The sequence below is a fragment of the Spermophilus citellus genome, assembly GCF_964194105.1.
Source record: "Spermophilus citellus genome assembly, chromosome: 4".
NCBI lineage: Eukaryota > Metazoa > Chordata > Mammalia > Rodentia > Sciuridae > Spermophilus > Spermophilus citellus.
In genome coordinates this window covers 15,125,295-15,146,725 of record NC_138185.1, presented here as the reverse complement: position 1 = coordinate 15,146,725, position 21,431 = coordinate 15,125,295, and the positions used below count along the sequence as shown (strand labels likewise).

The 21,431-nt window shown below is 38.1% G+C and overlaps 1 protein-coding gene across 1 annotated transcript; it reads right to left on the bottom strand.

Annotated features, from left to right (window-relative positions):
- Positions 1 to 210: 210 nt before the first annotated feature.
- Positions 211 to 21,204, bottom strand: SERINC3 (serine incorporator 3). Its single transcript, XM_081291633.1, has 10 exons — positions 21,049 to 21,204; positions 14,364 to 14,525; positions 13,387 to 13,580; positions 12,055 to 12,134; positions 11,283 to 11,420; positions 8,089 to 8,258; positions 6,725 to 6,815; positions 5,678 to 5,858; positions 1,819 to 2,046; positions 211 to 1,174 (listed from the first exon to the last, which is right to left on the bottom strand). The coding sequence occupies exons 1-10, from the start codon at positions 21,085 to 21,087 to the stop codon at positions 1,036 to 1,038; spliced, it is 1,422 nt and encodes a 473-aa protein (XP_081147759.1). The 5' UTR covers positions 21,088 to 21,204; the 3' UTR covers positions 211 to 1,035.
- Between the last annotated feature and the right edge of the window lie 227 nt (positions 21,205 to 21,431).

Here is a 21,431-nt window from a genome sequence, read left to right as displayed (position 1 = left end):
TTGCTTTATCCTACCTCCTTGTATGATGCCTCTCTGAATTATATTTCTTGACAGTGCCTTAACTATTCCTCATCTACCAAAGTCTTACCCAGAGAAGATAATCGGGATAATTTTTGAATGAGTTCAAGACTCAGAAGGAACAGGGGCACCCTGATGTGATGCTAGATAAACCTGTGACTGTCCAAAAAATAATGCATGGCTATTAACTCAAAAAGCTGTTAAAGAAAGGGCCTTAAAAGTTTAATGTCTTTCTATTGTAATCAAATACCTTTATAGTGCAAATATATAACTTACATGCATTTTACTTTTACATACTCATGACAAGATCATTACATAGACATTGTGGTATTTCCCTAAATGAATCTTCATTTTAATCAAACCTACAAAGCATTTACTGAAATTAACATATATGGCAAAGCCACAGACTTGTATCAAGCTGCATCAATGCTGTAGTATTAAAAAAGTAAATAAACTCAAGCTGTAGAAGCAACAGCCTCATCAGCAATCACGCTTCTGGAGAAGGACCCACATACATGATCCTTACCCAAGAATGATGATGCAACACACCTCCAAAGAGTTTACGCACTGAACAATGTGCTTAAATCACACAATAAAGACTTTCATGGAGGGAAATGTCATATAAATGCATTTTTTCGTTTTAAGGAGAATGCAATAGAAATATATTAATGATAGCTTCAAATATCCAATATTCTTCTATCTTATATTTTAAACGAAATGTGTAGAACCCTACATATCTTTATAAAGAACTCTCTTCACAGCACAGCTGTAGTTCTCTTTAAAAACGCAAAAATGTTCTCTTGTGCTATATCCTTACAAATAAAAATACATAAAAATGAAAAGTTCAGATTCTGCATCAAGCATTTTCAATCTTGCTTTTTGATATAAACCAGAATATAGTCAAATTTGCAAAGCTTTCACTTAATAGTTTAGTCGAAGCAAACTTAAAAGGGATATGAGTTTTCAGCAAAGGTGAGACCTTTAGGAACTTCAGCAGTGTCCTTGGCACTCAGAAGTTCAGCTGAAATCCCGACTGGTGAGGACTAATGGAGCCACAAGGGTCCAGACATAAAGGAGGAGGCACACCCAGCTGGAGGTGATCTTGACCCACACAGCAGGCCACTTGCTGGTCACATTCTGGAACTTGGCATCAGGGCTAAGAAAACAAAAAGAGTCAGGTAAAGGAACCTGGTACCAGCATCCTGCAGACCCTAGTTAAGGCAAGAAAGTCCCCTGTGAAACATTGCTGGCACTAGTACCCCAGTACATTTCTAGGGGAAAGTTAAAGAAGCAGCTATTTTTAGTTGTTACGAGCAAATATTTGGCCTCTCAAATAGCATTTTTCCTCTTGTCAGCATGAAAGACTTCAGTTATTCTTTGGGTAAAATGCTTCAGGACCACTTGGCTGTTCTAATTATTGGTAAAAGTCTAGGTTAAAATGGGCCTCCCTGAAACGTTCCTTCCTCAGCACATTATTACTCTGACCAAAATATTTTGATATGGCCATCTCTATGTACAGAGAAAACTTGTCTACAAAGATGGGTTAAGCTCCTATAAAATATCGTGATTTGCTCTCTCAAATAAATCAAGTCTAGAAAAACTCCCAAATATTTTCACTGCAAAGAATTCCAAAAGGGTTTTAAATGCAGAGGGGAGAAAGTCCAAAGTCTTTCAGAGAGAGCACCGAGCAGAGCTTATTACAGGAGTAAAATAAGGGGTGATACGGTCAGGACAATAGATAAAGAGTCACAGGCGGTCCAAGGGGCTAAGTGGTCTTCCACCTTTTTGTCTGTGCCTCACCTGTACCAGCTGGTCAGTGTCATCATGATGTACAAAGAAGCCAAGCAGAGCATCAGATGGAAAAACGAGTAGCTATACTGCACTCCCTCTTTCTCATTGTCCACAGCCCGCCGAGGCTGTCCATCTTCTTCATCGTTGGCTCCGCTGGCATTGGTATCACCAAGGATCACGCTGTCACTCCCTGAGAGGGTCAGCTTGTTTACTTGGCTGTTGCTGGAAGTTCGGATGCTGGAAAGTAAGGAAAACAAATCAGAAAGGGGCCATGAAATGAACTGATGCCTTTGGCCTGCAAACATTATATTGTAGCTGCTCCAACTTTGGAGACTAAGGTCTCTGCTTAAAATTCTGAACTGCTGCCTGTCATCACAGGGCTGACCATACTTGCATCACTTACGACCCCATGGCCCAACTCCCAAAGCACACTATGTTCCTATTACTTCAAAGGGCCTCTTCTATGCTTGGGATGTACCACCCACCAACCTTTTCCCAGCTAACTTACTCATCCCTCACTCCTCTGACTCAGTGCCATGTCCTCTGGAAAGACTTCCCTGACATCAACCCTCACTAGGCTGAGTTAGAGGCTTCCTCCCACCTCCCAACGCTCCCTAGGGCATCCTTCTGCCTCAGCACTTTTCGTTCCTGCCTTGTTCTTTGCTTACTAGGCAAAGAACTCCCTAACAAGATGCAGAGTCATCTATGTGTCTCTAGCACTGCAGACGCTTACTACAAGCAGGAGTTAAATGACTGAATTAAAAACTACACATGAATGAAAGACAAAAACTACATGACCATTTCAACAGACAGAAAAAAGCATCTGACAAAACCCAATGACCTTTCAAGATAAAAATACTCAAAGTAGGAATACACAACTTTCTCCAACTGATAAAATACATCAGTGAAAACCGAACCGCAGTGCTAACACCATACTTAATGGTGAAAAACTAAAAGGTTCCTCCTAAGATCAAGAACAAGAGAAGAATCCCACTCTTCACTTGGCTATTTAATGCTATACCAGAAGATCTGGCCAAAATAATGAAGCAAAAGAAATGAGCGGTAGCGTGCTCGCCTGACGTGCGGGCAGGGCGCTGGGTTCGATCCTCAGCACCACATAAAAAATAAAATAAAATAAAGATGTTGTGTCCACTGAAAACTAAAAAATAAGCATTAAAAAATTCTCTCTCTTAAAAAATAAATCAACTGTTTCCATACTTGAGAAATGAGCAATCCCAAAGTTGAACAACTGTATCTACAATACCATCAAATCAAATAAAACATTTAGAAATTTACAAAATATGTTTAAGATCTGTACACTAGTTAACTATAATCCACTGAAAGAAATTAAAGAACTAAATAAGTGGTCTAAATAAAAAAGATATAAATATTTCACACTCATAGACTGAAAGCCTTAATACTGTTAAAATAATAATATCCTCCCAAACTGATCTACAGAACCAATGCAAACCCTATCAAAATCTCAACTACCTTTTCTTTCTGGTACTAAGGATTGATCCCAGGGGCACTTCACCAATAAACTATTTCCCCAGCTCTTTTTATGTTTTATTTTGAGACAGGGTTTCAGTAAGACGTCCAGTGTGGTCTCATATTTATGACCCTTATTCTTCAGGCTCCTGAGTAGCTGGGATCACAGGTACTCAGGAGCCTGGCTCTGATTATCTATTTTTACAGAAACTGACAAGCTCATCCTAAAATTCACATAAAAATACAAATGACCCAAAACAATCTTAAAAAAGAACAATTTAGAGAATTCCAACTTCCCAATTTCAAAACTTACTGCAAAGCTATAGTAATCAAAACAGTTTGGTACTGGCCTAAGGTAAAACATACAAACCAATGAAACAAAACCACAGGCCTAGAAATAAAACTATTACATCTGTGGTCAACTGATTTTTGATAAAGATGCCAAGACAATTCAATGGGAGAAAGGAGAGTTTCTTCAACAAATGGTCTGGGACAACTGAACAGTCACAAGGGGAAGAACTGGAACCTCTACCTCAAGCCATATATAAAAACAATAAAAAGACAACCTAATTAAAAAACAAGTAAAAGCCTTAAATAGAAAATTAAAGAAGCTCTACCAATAAGCACATGAATAAGATGCCTACCATTAGTTAGAGAAACACAAATCAAAATCACAACAAAATGCTACTCCACTCACTCTAGTATAGTTACAATTTAAAAGGTAGACAATTACAGTATAATGATTAGGATATGGTCAAATTGGAAATTTTGTTGGGGGAACATAACATGATGCAGCCACTACATGGAGAACACTTTGGCAGTTCCTTAAGAAGTTAAATAGTTACCAAATAACTGAGAAATTCCACTCCTACCTATGTTCAAGAGAGCTAAAAACATACATCCACACAAAACACTTGTACACAAACATTAACAGGTGCATTTTTCAAAACAGTCACATAAGGGAAATAACCCAAATGTCCGCCAATTGATTAACAACAAACTGTGTTACAGCTACACAATGGGATCCAATATTTTCTTTTTCTTTTTTTAAAGAGAGAGAGAGGTAGAGAGAGAGAGAATTTTTAATATTTATTATTTAGTAATCAGCTGGTACAACATCTTTGTTTGTATGTGGTGCTAAGGATCGAACCCAGGCCGCACGCATGCAAGGTGAGCGCGCTACCGCTTGAGCCACATCCCCAGCCCAAGGGATCCAATATTTTCTATAAAAAAAAGGATTACTGATATAAGTTACTACAAGGATCAACCTCAAAACTATTCAGCAAAAGCTGTCAGACCTGACATTACTGCATTTAGTCAAGTGCCATACTATGTTTCAGTTGACGACAGGACTGCACATGACAGTGGTTCTATAAGATCACAGAACCTAATGACACTGGTGCCATCTCAGTTTATGTAATAAGCACACACTACGATGTTCAAACAATTAAATCATCTAACAACGCATTTCTCAGAGTATCCTCGTATACTCAGGACTATATATGAAATCTATGTATTTTACATACGTGCACATGTGTGCATGTGTAAATAAATATATAAAAGTATTTATATAGGGCTGGGGATGTGGCTCAAGCAGTAGCGCGCTCGCCTGGCATGCGTGCGGCCCGGGGTCGATCCTCAGCACCACATACCAACAAAGATGTTGTGTCCGCCGAGAACTAAAAAATAAATATTAAAAATTCTCTCTCTCCTCTCTCACTCTCTCTTTAAAAGAAAAAAAAAAGTATTTATATAGTGTGAGCCATGACTACATATGGAATGTTTGAGTAGGCAAATCTACAGACACATGAAGTAGATTAGTAGTTGCCAGAAGCAGAAAGGAGGGTGATTGGGGAGTGACTGCTAACGGGTACAGGATTTTTGTACGAATGAAAATGCTTTCCTTTTGTGTTATTTTGTTGTGGTGCTAGGAATCAAACCCAGGACCTCCACATGTCAGACAAGTATTCTACCACTGACCTACACCCCTAGCCCCAAGATTTTTTTTCTAAAAAGATAATCCATCCAGTTTTGAAAGCCACTATTTTATTCTCATTTCTTTGTAAGACTTTGAGGAATTATCTGGTGAGATGATATTCTGGACTTTAAGAAATACAGATCCCCCCTGGGAGCTGGGGATGTCACTAGGTGGTAGAGTGCTTGCCTAGCATGCTCAAGGCTCTGGGTTCAATCCTCAGTATCAAAAAAAAGAAAGAAAAAGAAAGAAACACACATAGCTGGGTAACTGAGGTGCATAAAGAACTTCTCATTAAAGAGAACTGTTTTTTCCATTCCTCAAAATAGTTTTAAAAGCAAAATACCTTCTTCATTCTATTATTATCTTTCATGAGAACCTTAGACTAACCACCTTTTAACTTACCTAGAATACAAAAGACAGAAAACAAAGACTGCAAGCCCTAGAAGATTTTCTGCATCCAGAAAGTGCGCCTTCTTCGATGGTGGAGCAGAGGTAGGGACTACAACAGTGGAATTTGCAGGAGTCATGGTTGGTGAAGCGATGTGTGTAATGATGCTCAGTAGGGTGGGGTTGCAGGATCGATCTGAAAATGGGAAATTTTTATTATCCATAGTTTCAGCTCATCTTGTTCCAAGAAAGAATTAAGAGATTGCCTATGTATCATTCATTGCTGATGTGAAACATGAGAATACTTCATCCAGCTGGAAACTCAGCAGTCAGTAATGTATATGTGCTGAAATTAATGATTTAGTTTCAGAAAACAAGAAACGACAGTATCTGTCAAATTCGTAAACATCAAACATGATTTTTCTGGCTTTATAGTTTACCTGAAAGATCTTTTTAGTTATATAGTACCAAGGCTTTATGCACACAAGTTTATCCTAAGCTTTAACATAGTTATTTAATAAAAATTAAGTTACTGAGCTGGGGTTGTGGCTCAGTGGTAGAGTGCTTGCCTAGCATGTGTGAAGCACTGGGCTCAATTCTCAGCACTGCATATGAATAAATAAAAAATAAAGGTATTTTGTCCATCTACAACTAAAAATTTTAAAAAATATATCATGAGAGGGGGGCTACAATAATTGTTTACCTTTATAGAGTCCATAGAATGACCTATTGAGAACAATCCTATAATAGCTGTAAAAGGAGATTTTCTTACAGCTATTTCTGCCATGTCTATGACAACAAAGTAAAATAACCTTACAAAGGACCAAAACAAGGTCACCCTTGTGAAGAGCTCTTACTAGTGTCAAAAGGTCTTCCTAGGTCTTACATATGGGGAATAAAACATAAAAGGTAAATATCTGTAAATCTACAGTGACCACTGTTCAATTACAACATTTAAAATGTTGTTGTCTGTTTCATATTTGCTCTACCTCTAGTTTTTACACCCACCAAAGAGGTACTTTCCTATTTTCATCCTATAAATGTGTTACTGACATTCCTTACCAGGTTCATTTGTCATGGCTGACCACGTGAGGTACAGAGTGTAGAGCGTGATGACAGAGGACTGTAGGAGGCCGGAACGAGGCTGATGTTCCTAGGGAATAAAAAGGAAAACTGCCAAAGGGATTGCAAGGTCTCTCTTTCTAAAAGCCAATGTGCTTCCCTGCGATTTGCTGAATTGTTAGTAGCTGAGAACCTATTGGTTTTGCTTGACAGTTGAAAGTGGACAAGTAACCTGTCAATCTGAGTTTGTTTGCAAAAGAATTAAGAAATATAAAACATCTACTGACTCTCAAGGCATTCTTTGATCCTGAAAATTCCTGTACATCACACAACAGTTTTGATTGTTTAGTCCCTTGGTGTAATAGGAAGAGTCTCAGCTCAGCTCTGTTACTAATCAGTGAGGTGATCCATCGCTTCTTTCACTGAGCTATATCCCAAGCCTTTTTGTTTTTTATTTTGAGGCAGGGTCTCACTAAGTTGCCCAGGCTGGCCTTGAACTTATTATGATCTTCTGCCTCCCAGGTTACAGTTTTCTCACTTTTAACCCAGAAGTGAAGACTAGATGTCTTTTAATATCTAAAACTGCAAAGATTTTTTTTTTTTTATCATGATGCTGCAGAAGGAACTCAGGGCTTTGTGCATATGAGGCAAGCATTCTACCAACTGAGCTATATCCCCAGCACAGCACGGTTTTCCCATCAGAACAAGCACAATGTCTCTACACTTAGTTATTCTAAGGAATGGCCAATCTTCACTACCACTGAGGTACATATTAACCCTGTATAATGTTTAAAAAATGACACTCAAGAGCATAAATCTTTGTTTTTAATATTAAAGTTAACTATTTCTCCTAAAATATGTTAACTAATGACTCAATGATTCCCAAGACTTACATAGTTTTAGAAGATCTATAAATTCTCAAGTTCCTCAGCTTTTTTTTAAATGAAAGGGAAATTAATCATGACAGAGGCACTCCATAACATAATATATGCTTATTAACTTGTAACTATGAAGACTGTAACATAATATGGAAAAATATTTAAAAGGGTAACTCAGACATAAATTCACTAAAGGGTTGCTAAGTTTCTGAAATTAGTGTTAATTAAAAACTGTTCACAGGGCCAGGCATGGTGAAATCCCAGCAGCTCAGGAGCTGAGACAGACAGGAGGATTTTAAATTCAAGGCCAGCCTCAACAACTTGAAGAGACCCCTATGAAACTCAGTGAGACTCTGTCTCAAAATAAAAATTAAAAAAGGGATGTAGATGTGGCTCAGTGGTTAAGCCCCACTGGGTTCCATCCTTGGTATACAAACACAAAAACAAAATCTTTTCACAGCAGGAAGAAGCAGAAAACAACCATACCTGAATTTTTGGGTGGATCGATATAATGGAAACTACAATGCAGAGAATCAGATTAATACTGATGAAGAACTTGTTTTCTGTGCAGCCATCTGGTTTTGTGTAGTATGTGTAGAATAACCCAACAACGATGATTGACATGACATAAAAAAAGGTTGTAACAGAGAGTAAAGCTGGAAAAAGAGAAACAAATATAAATATCCATGATTCTCAGAAAACTTCTACAATGAAGACCTATTTCTTTTGTATACTATATAAAAATGAAGATGTATTAAATTACCCACCCTCATGGTGGTCAAGAATTTATAATAAAATTTCAGAAGCTCCAAGGTTAGTTTCGGGTTGTGTTGGCTCAATGTTAATTTCTAAAACCCAAGAAGCAAGTGAATTCACTTCCTGGATTATCTAATTTGGTTTCATTGCCTAGATTACCAGATATTTGGTCATTCCAGTTGGAGTAAACTGCTAATTTGTCTGCTAAATAAGGAGTTCCAGAAGCTTTACATAGCTTAGATTCCTGGGCCCTCAAAATGGCACAATTCATAGGAAGCAATATGCCAGGAGGTGAGAGGGGTAAATAAAACAGGAATCTTTTTATAATAGTTTTTCTTCTGTGGCCACTGGCTACCCAAAACTGTTTCCGATCACAATGAGAAAGTAGATCATTTGCTATTTCCAAATATCTACATGAATGCTTCTTTCTAGTCATAAGGTCAACCAAAAATTAATTACTTAATTCTGAAATTAAGAAACAGGAAGAGACTGTACAGTACACCAAGTAAACCTGTGTTCAATTTGAAGCAAAGACTTACGAGAGAAAATTGGTTTCTACTTATCTGGATGGATTTCACACGTTTAAAATTAAACTTTCTTCATTAGGTCACCAGCACAGTTCTTAATGTTTTTCCATCAGAATAGAGATAAATTTCTCTATACTTAGCTACTCTTAAGGTAGGTACAGTCAATCTTCAACTCATTAAATTCTTCTAGAGTTATATGATCCAAAATGAATTATATAAAATTTTCTAAAAAAAAAAAAAAAGTATAGCTGGGTATGGTGGCACACACCTGTAATCACAGTTACTCAGAAGGCTGGGTCAGGAAGGACTACAAGTTTGAGGCCAGTCTGAGAAACTCAGAGAGAACCTGTCTCAAAAAATATAAAAGGGTACATAGAGGGGCTTGCCTAGCATGTACAAAGGCCTGGGTTCAATCCCCACTACTGCCCCACCCTCTCCAAAGGAAGGAATTATAGAAAACAGAATAGATAAAAAAAATAATTTTTTTTTAAAGAGAGAGTGAGGGGGGGGGGGACAGAGAGAGAGAATTTTAATATTTTATTTATTTTATCTCAGTTCTCGGCGGACACTACATCTTTGTTTGTATGTGGTACTGAGGATCGAACCCGGGCCGCACGCACGCCAGGCGAGCACGCTACCGCTTGAGCCACATCCCCAGCCCCCAAAAAATAAAATTTTACTAGAATGAAGTAAAGAAGGTTAGGAGTTCCCAGCCCAACATGATGAATGATACAGAAAAATTTTAAAATCTTTTTCTAAAAAAAATAGTACTTCAAGTGACTAAGAATAGGTTAAAGAATAAATAAATTTTGGTATACTGTGCCATGGAATACCAAAGAATTATATGGATATTATTCCATGCAGCTATTAAATAAATACTATACATACATAGCATACATAATCCTGTTTATATTTAAACACAAAAATGTTTGTTGCATTAATACATAACTGTTAGATAATAGTGGCTACATCTAGAATAGAAAATGGATTGCAGACAAGCAGGGAATTGCATGTTTTGTCCTTTATAAATATTTTTTTTCTCTCTCTTTTGCAGTGCTAAGGATTGAGCCTGGGGCATGCAAGAAGGCACTCTACCACTGAGCTATATCCCTACTCTTGCTCTTTATCAATTTCTATCACTTGTGTTTATGGTGAATACAGTATTACTTTCCTTTACACACACACACACACACACAATTTGTGAGTGTATGTGTATGTAAATACTTCTAAAATAAGCCAAATAAGTGAAATGAAAAAACTGAGCAATTTGTATATGCACTAAAAGCATTTAAAATTCTTATGCACTTTGATCCTTCTCCTCCTGGAAATTTAGCCTAAGGAAACAATCAGAAATGTAATCAAACATATTAGGTATTTACTTCTGTACCATAAGCCAAAATAAGTTCACAAGCTATTTCTAAGTTCAAAAAAGCCAAATTATAAACCATTTACATGCACAATACATTAAGAAAATAAACAAAACCATGTTACACACATTTGAATTTCATACACAAAAAATATGCATGTACATGTAAAAAAAAAAGACTATAAAAAAAGACCAATATGTTAACAGTGAATAATTATTATTAGATAGTTGGACTACGGGAAATTTGTTTTCTCTTTCAGTGCTGGTGATTGAACCGAGGACCTTACACGTCGTAAGCACATACTTCTCCTCTGAGCTATACTCCCACACCTTGAGAATTTTTCTTTTCTTTTCACCCTTATTTGTTTTTATATAATGCTGAGGATCGAACCCAGTGCCTACCACTGAGCCACAACCACAGCCCCGAGAGTTTTTCTTTTGTGACAGATCTGTTTTCCAAGTTCTTGACACAGCATCTATTATTTACAATGGGGGATGGGACTGGGAATGAGAAGTCTCAACTGTTATTTTAAAAATGCAATAAAGCCTAATAAACAGAAGGCTACAAAGCCCCTCCCCATTATTAAATAGGCTTTAAATTCTATTCCCTACCTAGAAATGTGAAGTGTTCTTTTCCTACCAGAAAGCTTTCACAAGAGGTGTGGGGTCACACTCTGAATAAAGCAGTTACCCCTATCCACTTGAGGTATATGGGCAGCTGTCCCAAATGTAGAACCTACCTGATTTCCCTGTCCATTGAAACAGGTTTGCCCAAACCAGGAGTATGTCACTAAATATTTTCCTTATCTAAACACAGGTAGTTATATTATAAATCTCAAAATAAATTGGCTCAGAGAATCCAGTGATTTAAAATATCTTTGCTGTTCCCTTCTGGAAACCCAACTGGAAAATTTTAGTTTTTTTAAAAAGCAGCTCTATATTGGAGTTTATACATTTAATCACTGGAGATTTTATTGCACACTCTGTTTAATGCAGCAGCATGGCTGTCAGAGGTGAGTTTAGCTACTTACCGGCATACCAGACCCTTGGGTTTCCTTCTTCCATACGACTCACCCATGATTCATTCCAAGAGTGGGCAAAGTCTACCAAGAGTACCAGCTGGATGAGGATGAAGAAAGCAGCCCCCACCATGCCGACAACAAACCAGACTACAAACCAAAGGAATGGAGTTATTCTTTCCCACAGGAGGAACATTTCAGAATTACTTTCAACATTCTGAACAGATTTCAATAGACATAGTTAAGACATTCTGTCCCCAGCAGTATAGCAAGACTACTACAATTCCAAACTCAAATAGCATTCTCTGAGCAGTGTTCTATTAGGTTTCAGACCTTTTAAAACTTGTTTTAGCTTGTGCCAAGGGAGCCAAGGGTCTGACATTCCAACTGGTTCTATATAAGTCCTTTCCTTTACTTTTATGGGTGGGAGATTGCAACAGAAATCCTCAGATGTTACTTGATGCCATGTTAAGGAAGCAGATTACAAATGAGATAATGGAATAGAAGAGTTACAAGTCCTCACATTGACAAGGTTTCTAATTAACTTTATTTTGCCAAGTAAGACGATATGCTATCAAAATATTACCAAAAGATTAGCATATGGTTCCCAAAAAGCTGAGAACAGGCTGAATGCCTCTTGGATTTAATCAATCACTGTTGTAATATTAGTATATCATCTCAGTTAATGGCTGGTTCTGCAAAATCATTAAGGAAAGTGTAGCTCTAAGTCAATCATCTATAAAACTGTACATCTTATAACTAACCCAACAGTAGTAAGCCATACCTGAAGTGAAAGAGCCCCCAGGGATGTAGAAAGATCCAACCATGATACCAACAATGGCAGCAATTTTGAAAAACCAAAACCTATTAAAAACAAAAATGCATTTATGTAATGTTAATTTGAGTTCTTACACTGAGAAACATAAATTTCTAAATGCAGAAATAAAGCCTTAATAGCATTACCAAAATGAATGACTGGCTTATTCATTTGATATGAGGCTACTTCATTCAATATTTCATATAAAGGACATCAGCAGCACAGAAAGTAATTCATTCACATTTATTATAAGAGAAACATGCAAATGTAAGAATCCACTTTTAGCACTTAAAGTAAGGACTTTTCTAGAATTATGGGTTTTAATAGGGTTAGTACATACAGATCCATTAACTACTAGGTTTGTGAGAAAATTTATTACCAAATCCTCCATTTATAACACAGGACATAAAAACCTTGCCCACAATCACACAGCTTATTACTAGCAAAGCCAGGCCAAATCTGACTTTCAGTGTATCATCTTTTTTTCAATATATACATCTTTTAGTTGTTGATAGACCTTTATTTTACTTATTTATATACAGTGCTGAGACTTGAACCCAGTGCCTCACACATGTCAGGCAAGTGTGCTACCACTGAGCCACAGTCACAGCCCCTCAGTGTATCATCTTTAATAATTGCCTTGCATGGCAGAAGAGAAATCACTGGCTGAAAGATCTCAGGCAAAATATATTTAACCTCTGAAATTCAATTACTGCACCTATAAAAAGGGAGATTACAAGAATTTACAAAACTGTTTTCAGTTTTCAAATGAGAAATATTATGTGTGTGTGTGTGTGTGTGTGTGTATGGGAAATTGGTGATCAGGAGTAGGAAGCATTAAAATATGTAAATCAGCAGTCCATATATATATTCACTATCTTTTTCATACACTGCTTAAATGTGTCAAGTACATGTTTCTATTTAAGCAGCAGAAAGGAAAATGTGCATTGTGTGTAGGGCTTAGCATAGTGTCTGACCTGTTCAAAAGTGTTCAACAGGGACAAGGATGTGGCTTGGTGGTAGAGTGCTTGCCTAATATGTGAGAAACCCTGGGTTTAATCCCTGGCACTGCAAAAAAAAAAAAAAAAGAGGGAAATAAGATAACTCCCTATCCCCTCCATGTTGTAGGGCTCCAGCTGAAAATGACATTAACAATTTCATGTGTATTATTATATAATAAAATAAAAAATACATCCGGCCCACTGATTGACATATTCTACTGCTTTCATCAGAATGGGCACATTACCTGCTGAAGGAGAGGAAAGGCCACACCATAATATGACAAACAGTCTTACATACCCATTGTGTACTGCTGCTCTGGGATCTTTACTTGTTTTTACTTTTAACATGAGCAAAAAGAAGGCAAAGAAAAAGATGGCCAAGGCAAAGTTGATCCGATACACAGCTTTAAAACCGACCAGCACATCACAATCTTTATCTGCCTTTATATCAGCCACACTGATTTTAAATCCACCTTCGCAGAATCCAGGAATCTGAGGGGAAAAAAAAAAAATTCCAAAGTTATGGAAATGTTCATGTTAATCAGAGATTCTATTTCACCATAGGAAAGCCTGGATTTATAAAACTGACCACTTCAGCAACTGCAAGGCTGGCTGTGGGATTTTTTTTTTTTTAATATTTATCTTTTTTTAGTTGTAGTTGGACACATTACCTTTATTTTATTTATTTTTATGTGGTGCTGAGGATTGAACCCAGGGCTTCACACATGCTAGGTGAGCACTCTACCACTGAGCTATAACCCCAGCCCCAGCTGTGGGATTTTTGTCTTTTATTTCCCACTGACCAACAATATGGTTTCCAAAGAGTATAAACAACTTGCACTCAAAAACAAAAGTGCTCTCTTCTTTGCTAATGAGGTCATCTCAATTTTCCCATGAGATTTTCCAACTATCAAAGATTCCTTCCAAAGGAGAAGGACTAATCTTGCTTAAAGTTTAAATCTACAAGGAAAAAAAAAAGGCTTAGGATCCCTTTTAAATTCTGTTTTCTCTGGGTTTTAAAACCAGAGCCTGAATCTGTTCATTCTGACCACCTTTATATCTGAAAAAGGACTAATGTCCCAACGACCAAGTCTTGGCTACACTCAAAAATAATTTAAATACATAAAATTAAAATTACAATGATCTTGACTGACTATAACAGTAAAAACAATTAAACTGAAAATAAAATTTAAAAAGTATCTTATCCATCTACTACAAAAAAAAAAATTTTTTTTAAAAAGTCAGCATGTTAAGGGTACTGTTATTTCTACTTACCTTCTTCAGCTGAGTTTCCATCCCTTCCGTCAGCATGATACAGGACACAGCAGTTCCCAAGAGGAGAATAAAAGCATAGATGAGTCGAGTCACAGTGGAATTTTTAGTGTTGGGGCAGCAACTACACAACAAGCATGATGCGCCACTGCAGAGGCAGGGGACCTGCAGAGAGAACATCACAAGCAGTCTGAGATCTCCTTCAGTGCTCTGGAGTCAATGTTATCTCTGCCACTTTACCTCAGCAAGTTACATAATCTAGTTCTATTTCTCCATCTGTAAAATGGATCTAACAACAGAATTTTCCTCTCTTCCACTTTGCTGAATTAAAAATGAGCATTTAACATAGTGTCTAAAACAAAGAGCCCAATAATTATATCCAGAGAGCATTTTTTTTTGTGTTGTAACAATATAAGAAAGATATAAACTTAACTCCATTTGCTGTTTCCTGAGAATCCCTAGTTGCCAAAGTTGTTACAGCGACCTCTTAAAAAATAAAGATAGAGAGCTGGGGTTGTGGCTCAATGGTGAGTGCCTAGCACGCGTGAGGTACTGGGTTCAATCCTCAGCACACATAAAAATAAATAAATAAATACAGGTCCAAAATAATGATAGAGGAAGAATGCTTGCCTAGCATGCACGAGGCCCTGGGTTTAATCCTCAGTACTGAAAAATAATAAAAACAACAGTCATTTAGCTCCATTCAAGAATAACAAAGAGATTTCTCAAAAAGTTAAATATGCATGGTGATACATACCTATAATTCCAACCCTGGGGAGTTGGGGTCACAGAATTACAAGTTTAAGGCCAGGCTGGAAAACTTAGGGAACACTGTCTCAAAATAAAATAAAATGGTCTGGGGCTATAGCACAGCAGTAGAGTGCTTACTTAGCATGCACAAGGTCCTAAGTTCAATCCCCAGTACCAAAAAAAAAAAAAAAAAAAAAAAAAAAAATCAAAACACAGAATTACCATCAAGTTTTTCCATACCTAAGTATAAACACTCAAAGAAAATGAAATACTTATTCATACAAAAAGATAAATGTTCCCAGGAGCACTATTCATAATCAACAAAAGTAGAAACAACCCAAATATTCATTAACTGCCAAGTAAATAAGGTATAAGTAAAATGTGGCATACTCATACAATGCATTATTCAGGCGTATAAAGGAATAAAGTACTCATACATAGTACAATATGGGGGGTGTGTGTGTGTGAGACAAACATGACATTAGTAAAAGAAGCAGATATAAAGGGTCACATACTCACTGTATTATTCCTAAAGAATATGGAAAATAACATCCCCCAAGAAAAGAGAAGTGCAGTCCCCAGGGAGAAAAAGAGGACAGTATGATCTGGGAGGGGAGAGGGGAAGGCAAACATTAGGCCCTGGGCTATGGTCTTTCATCCTTTCCCAAGGACAATGGGTCCAGAGAGAAAAGGTAAACAAAGGGGCTCTGGGCTGTGGATTTTTATCCCAGTAACAATGAGTTTCAAGCTTTTACAGCTGTTTTCCTGAGTTAGATTTTTAACCTGCACAACTAGTTTCCTGACTGCCCAGGAAGTCCCAAGTCTCTAATGATTAAGTCACACTAAACATTCTGCTATGATTAACTTTCATTAAGACCTATAAAAAGCAGACCCCTCTTATAACCAGTTACCATTTTCTCCCATGTAAATGTGCCATGTGTCATTCGATGCAGCCTACTAAAGTCAGCTTGCAGATCGTGAGGTCTGGTCTCTTTTTGGGTTATTTTTGCTTACAATTCCATTTATATGAAATATTCAGAAACATAAAGACTAGGAGTTGAGGAAAAGGGGAATAGGGAAATGTAGATGTTCTGGAATTAGATGTGAAGGCAATACAATACTAAAACCACTAAATACCACTGGACGATACACTTTAAGATAGTTTAAGATTAGCCAGGCATGGTGGCGCACACCTGTAATCTCAGTGACTAGAGAGACTGAGGCAAGAGGATCACAAGCTTGAGGCCAGCCTCAGCAACTTAGTAAGACCCAGAGCAACTTAGCAAGATCCTGTCTCAAGGTAATAAGCTTGGGGATGTACTTCAGTGGTAAAGCATCTCTGGAACTCAATCTCCAATACCAAAACATAAATAAACAAATAAGAGTCAATATTATGCTATGTGACTTTTACTTCTGATAAAAAAAAAAAAAAAATCAGCTGAAACAAGCAACCCAGGGGAAAGGATATAATTTGAAACATTTATATACATACTTGATTAGGAAATTGCTTGACTGGCTTTTGACAGGTGAGGTTATCAAGTCACTTGACAAAGTCAGGCTAATTCAGAATTAGCAGAAGTAGATGTAAACAATGGATCACTTTGGCTTTACAATATGGTCCCAATAATAATTTTTTGTTTTTAACAGATGATACCTTGTGTGAACTTCACCAGGATTTTGTAAGGTTTGGAGCAAGCTGCTAGACTTAAAAGCCTAGTTTTCTCATCTGTAAAAAGAATATAATACCACCTACCTGAACAGGGTTTACTCTGTGAAAAATATGACGACGTCCAGAATATAAATATACATTGAGTCCCTTCTATATATTTATTGTGTAATTCCAATAGCTAGTAAGAAACAGACCAAGCCAGTCTCAGGCCCAAACACCAAAATGAAGTCTGTATCTGGTAACAGAAATACAGAAATTTTGACCCAGCACAATGGTACATACTATAATCCCAGTAACTGGAGGGAAGGAGCAAGACCCTCCCTCAAAAGTTAAAAAGAGCTGAGGGTGTAAGTGCAATGGTAGAGCACTTGGCTAGCATGTATGAGGCCCTGGATTAAACCCCCAGTGCTGCAAATAAATAAATAAAACAGGCAAAAACTGGCACTAATTCTTCAGGCTTTTTATCTATACTCACACACTATCTCCCTTTAGCTATGTTTTGCCTGACAAATTCAAACAATTTCACAGTAATCACCTACTGTCTGTTATGGGTTGAACTGTGCTCTCTCTAATGGTGAATTCCTAATTTCCAGTATCTCAGATTGTGACCAATTTGGAAACACGGTCCCTGCAGATGTAGTAAGATAAGGCCATATTGGTGTATAGTGGGCACAAAACCCAATATGACTACTGTCAGTCATAAAAAGGAGAAATGTGGACACAGATTTGCAACACAGGGTTGCGATGTGAAGATGAAGACAGAGCTCAACAGGCCAAAGGATGTCAAAGACCACCAGCAAACCCAAGAGAAGATATAGCAGGGAAAAGATTCTCCCAAATTCAGAAGGAATCAACCTTGTTGACAACCTTAACCATTCTGTCCCATTGTCCCAGATGTGGAAGACTTACAAAAACTTAAAATGAACAACAAATATACTGCTTATGGCAACTGAAATATTTGACTATTATTTTTGCAGAACTGAAAACTTGGACTTAATGAGTTAATCTTGGACTTCCAACCTCCAAGAATTGAGACAATAAATTGCCTTTGTTTAAGTCACCCAATGGGTAATACCTTGTTATACAGTCCTAGCAAACTAATACATCCATTTATTTACCAACTATCATACCTGTAACTAACCACCTTTAGTGTTCTATCTCCTGCACCTTTACATAGTAAAAATGAGTAAATGTGCAACAAACCTGTCCTATGTGTTATATCATTTCCCTTTTCCATTGAAAGACAACTCTACATTTTCAGGTGTTGGGGCCCAAAACCCAATCATCCTGGATGTCTTTTCATTTTCCAAAATCCTCAGTTTGTCAGCGCATCAGCACCATCGTCAACCAGGATTTGACTTCCTTCATAGCATCCTTTACCGTCACCTTGGTTCAAGATACAGCTATCGACTCTCATCTGGATTATGCATAAACTCAATCTCACTGCTGTAGGGACCCAGTGGGGCCCCTGAAGTGGTATAAAGATTACTTTAAGCTGAAGACACTGGATAGTCAATAAATGCAGGGAGGAAAAGGCCTTCTCAGAACTTTCCTCAACTGACTAAAAGCAGCAACTCCTGGAAAATCTCCTAGGCTGCCATATATTCCTGTTCCAGGGGAGTTTAAAGAAGTACCTTTCACCTCTGTAAACAAGCATTATTACAAATCTTATCTGCCATTTACCCTCCTAAAAACTCTGTCTTTCCTAGGGGAATAAAAACAAAACAAAACAAAAAAACAACTATTTGTTCTTCCTATAGAAGCCTCTTTGTGTCCCCTATAAAGTCAGGGATATAAGCTCCTTTGAATTACTCACTAACTATTCCAGTGTGTATGTCTGCTACAAATTATAAACTCTTTTTAGAAAACCCCAAAACAGGGCTGGGGATGTGGTTCAAACAGTAGCGCGCTCGCCTGGCATGCGTGTGGCCCAGGTTCGATCCTCAGCACCACATACAAAGATGTTGTGTCCACCGAAAACTAAAAAATAAATATTAAAAAAACTCTCTCTCTTAAAAAAAAAAAAACCCCAAAGACAAATGGGATGCAGTGGTACACAATGTAATCCCAGCTATTTGGGAGACTGAGACAGGAGAACTTCAAGTTTTAAGACCAGTCTCCACAATTTAGTGAGATACTCTCAAAATAAAAAGATCTGGGATGTAGCCAAGTGGTGAGTACCCCTGGGTTCAATCCCCAGCACCACAATAAGTAAATAAACAAATAAGACCCTGTATCAAAATAAAAATTTTTAAGAAAAGGCTGAGATGTATCTCTGAGGTACAGCACTGCTGGGTTCAATCTCCAGTATTATGGGGAAAAAAACATTAAACATCTATATTTTTTTCCCTCTTGCTAATCTCTCTTTTGTGAATTTAGGAGGGAGATTTTCCTTCCCTATATTGTTTTATCCTTACGTTTCCACTATCTATTCCCCACACAGCAACTAGAACCAATCTTGTTAAAACACATGTCAGATTATGTCAATCTTCTTTTCAAACTCTGCAATGGCTTCCCTTATCACTTAAAAGTAAAAGCCAAAGTCCTTAAACTCTGTAAGACTGGGCTGGGAATGTAGTTCTGTGGTTCAGCGAACATGTCTTTAGCATGTCCAAGGTCCTGGGTTCAAAAGAGACAAAACAAAACACAACCCAGTAAGACCATATAATGGCTATCCATGTGATTTTCATTTGTTTTTGTTTCTGTCTTTGTTTTCTCTTGCTGGGGATGGAACCCAGGACCTCCAGCATGCTAACACAAACACTCTACTGCTGAGTCCCCTGCCCCCACTGCTGCCTTTCTTACTTAATTTCCTGTTATTCTTCGAACTCACTCCACTCTGGTATAATAAACTCCTTGACATTCCTACTGAATAAAAGGACTGATAAATATAAAAGTCATTTCTAGATATAGATCAATTAAAATCCTAGTTTGAACTCAAAGCCAAAATGTTTTTCAGGTTATCAAGACAGGAAAGACATTTTGTTTCAAAATACCAATCAATTCACTCCTTAGTGTCAATATTGTCAAGTATATATTTTAACTATTTTGTAAATAGATTTACTTCATTAGTGACTGTAAAAATCAACTAGTGAGGGCTAGTGGCTCAGTGATAATGTTTGTCTAGTATGTGTGAGGTACTGGGTTTGATCATCAGCACCACATAAAAATAAATAAAGGTATTGTATTTACGTACAACTAAAAAATTATTTTAAATCAACTGGTAAATATTTTTCGGTTTAATGTAATAGAAAATAAAAAAAATTGTAAAGTTAAGAACTACTTCGTAAAACTTGGGGTGCATTGGATGAACTAGGTAAAGCGAATTTAGCATTAGATGAACTACATAAAGTGTATTTAAGTCAAGATCAAAAAACTGCTCAAGAAACCCCTAAATGGCCTAACTTCTTTTTTCTCTTAAGATAAACAACCTTAAAAGATAGAAAATATTTTCTGTCCCTAAGAAACAATAGTGGAATGTGCTGAGACCGAATCTTTGGTCAATTGCATCATTTAGGGAATTAAGAAACAATTAGGAAATGATTCAAGGAACCATGCTCCTCTGAAGCAGAAATAAGGAAATTCAACATATTCTCTTTCAACAATCCTAACATCTTCTTTTCAAAATGTTTACCGTTTACAAAGTGATTCACTTTGTCACTTTATCTGCACAACAGTTCTCGATGTGAGGAATAACAGTGTTTTTCCTCACAGAAAAATAACCTGTACAGGTCCCAAAATGCTAAAGGCCACAGCCTCCAGTTTTGGTGAGCCACCCTTGCACCAGAACCGTAGGCAGGCTTTGGTTAAAATCCCAATCCTGCCACGTACTCCGTAGCTTTGGCAAATCCCGTGTTATGGAATAAAAACATGATTCAAACCGCCCCAAATTAAAGGACGCCACCTTAAGAAGAGCTTCCAAATGAACCCACGGCCCCCCGCGGCGGGGCTCCCATTCCTCGGTACCACTCCAGGGCCCAAGGAACCTAGAGTCCAGAAGGTTCGCGGGGGCGGGGCAATCGGAATTGTAAACAATGGCAGTTAGGCCTCCCACGTTCCTCCGTGAATTCGGAAGGCGAACCGAGCAGCTCCAAGCCCACCTGGGGGAATCGTAGACTGTGGCCTAGACCCTCGAGACCTCCGCAGCCCCGGGCCTAGCTCCTTCTCCCGCGGGCACCTGGGGCCGTAGCCCGTTCGGATCTGGGATAGGGACCATTGCCATTCCCTGAATACCACAGGTCCGTCAAGGACACAGGACTCCGAACTCACCCAGCTGGCGAGGGAGAAAACGCCCAGCACAGCCCCCATGGTGATGCTGTGATGGAGGTGGCCGGTCCGGATGGAGGTGCTCACACGATGTTAACTGCCAGCTGAGGCGTCGCCCCAGAAACACGACGGTATCTCGGGCCGGAAGTACAGCCCACCCCCTCCCACGACGCGCGGTTTGCGTCATTGCGTGGTCCCGCCCACTATCCTCCGCAGTAGCTGCCTAGAGGGCACCTGTGATTGGCAGGAGATGGGAGGGGCGTGGCTAAATCTGCCTTGGGGGCAAGACCTGCAAAAGCTGCTTTCCTGTATCTATTGTATTGCTGGGAGGCTGATCTGAAGATCTGGGGTGGCGGGAAGTGCATAGATGTGCACAAAGAGACACG

Excerpts from the sequence above, each read along its gene's own strand:
- SERINC3 (XM_081291633.1), bottom strand. The coding sequence starts at position 21,087 with ATGGGGGCTGTGCTGGGCGTTTTCTCCCTCGCCAGCTGG. Across the intron at positions 8,259-11,282 it reads CCCAAGGGTCTGGTATGCCG|CTTTACTCTCTGTTACAACC; the intron begins GTAAGTAGCTAA and ends CTCTTTTTCCAG. Across the intron at positions 2,047-5,677 it reads TTCTGTCTTTTGTATTCTAG|CATCCGAACTTCCAGCAACA; the intron begins GTAAGTTAAAAG and ends CTTACTTTCCAG.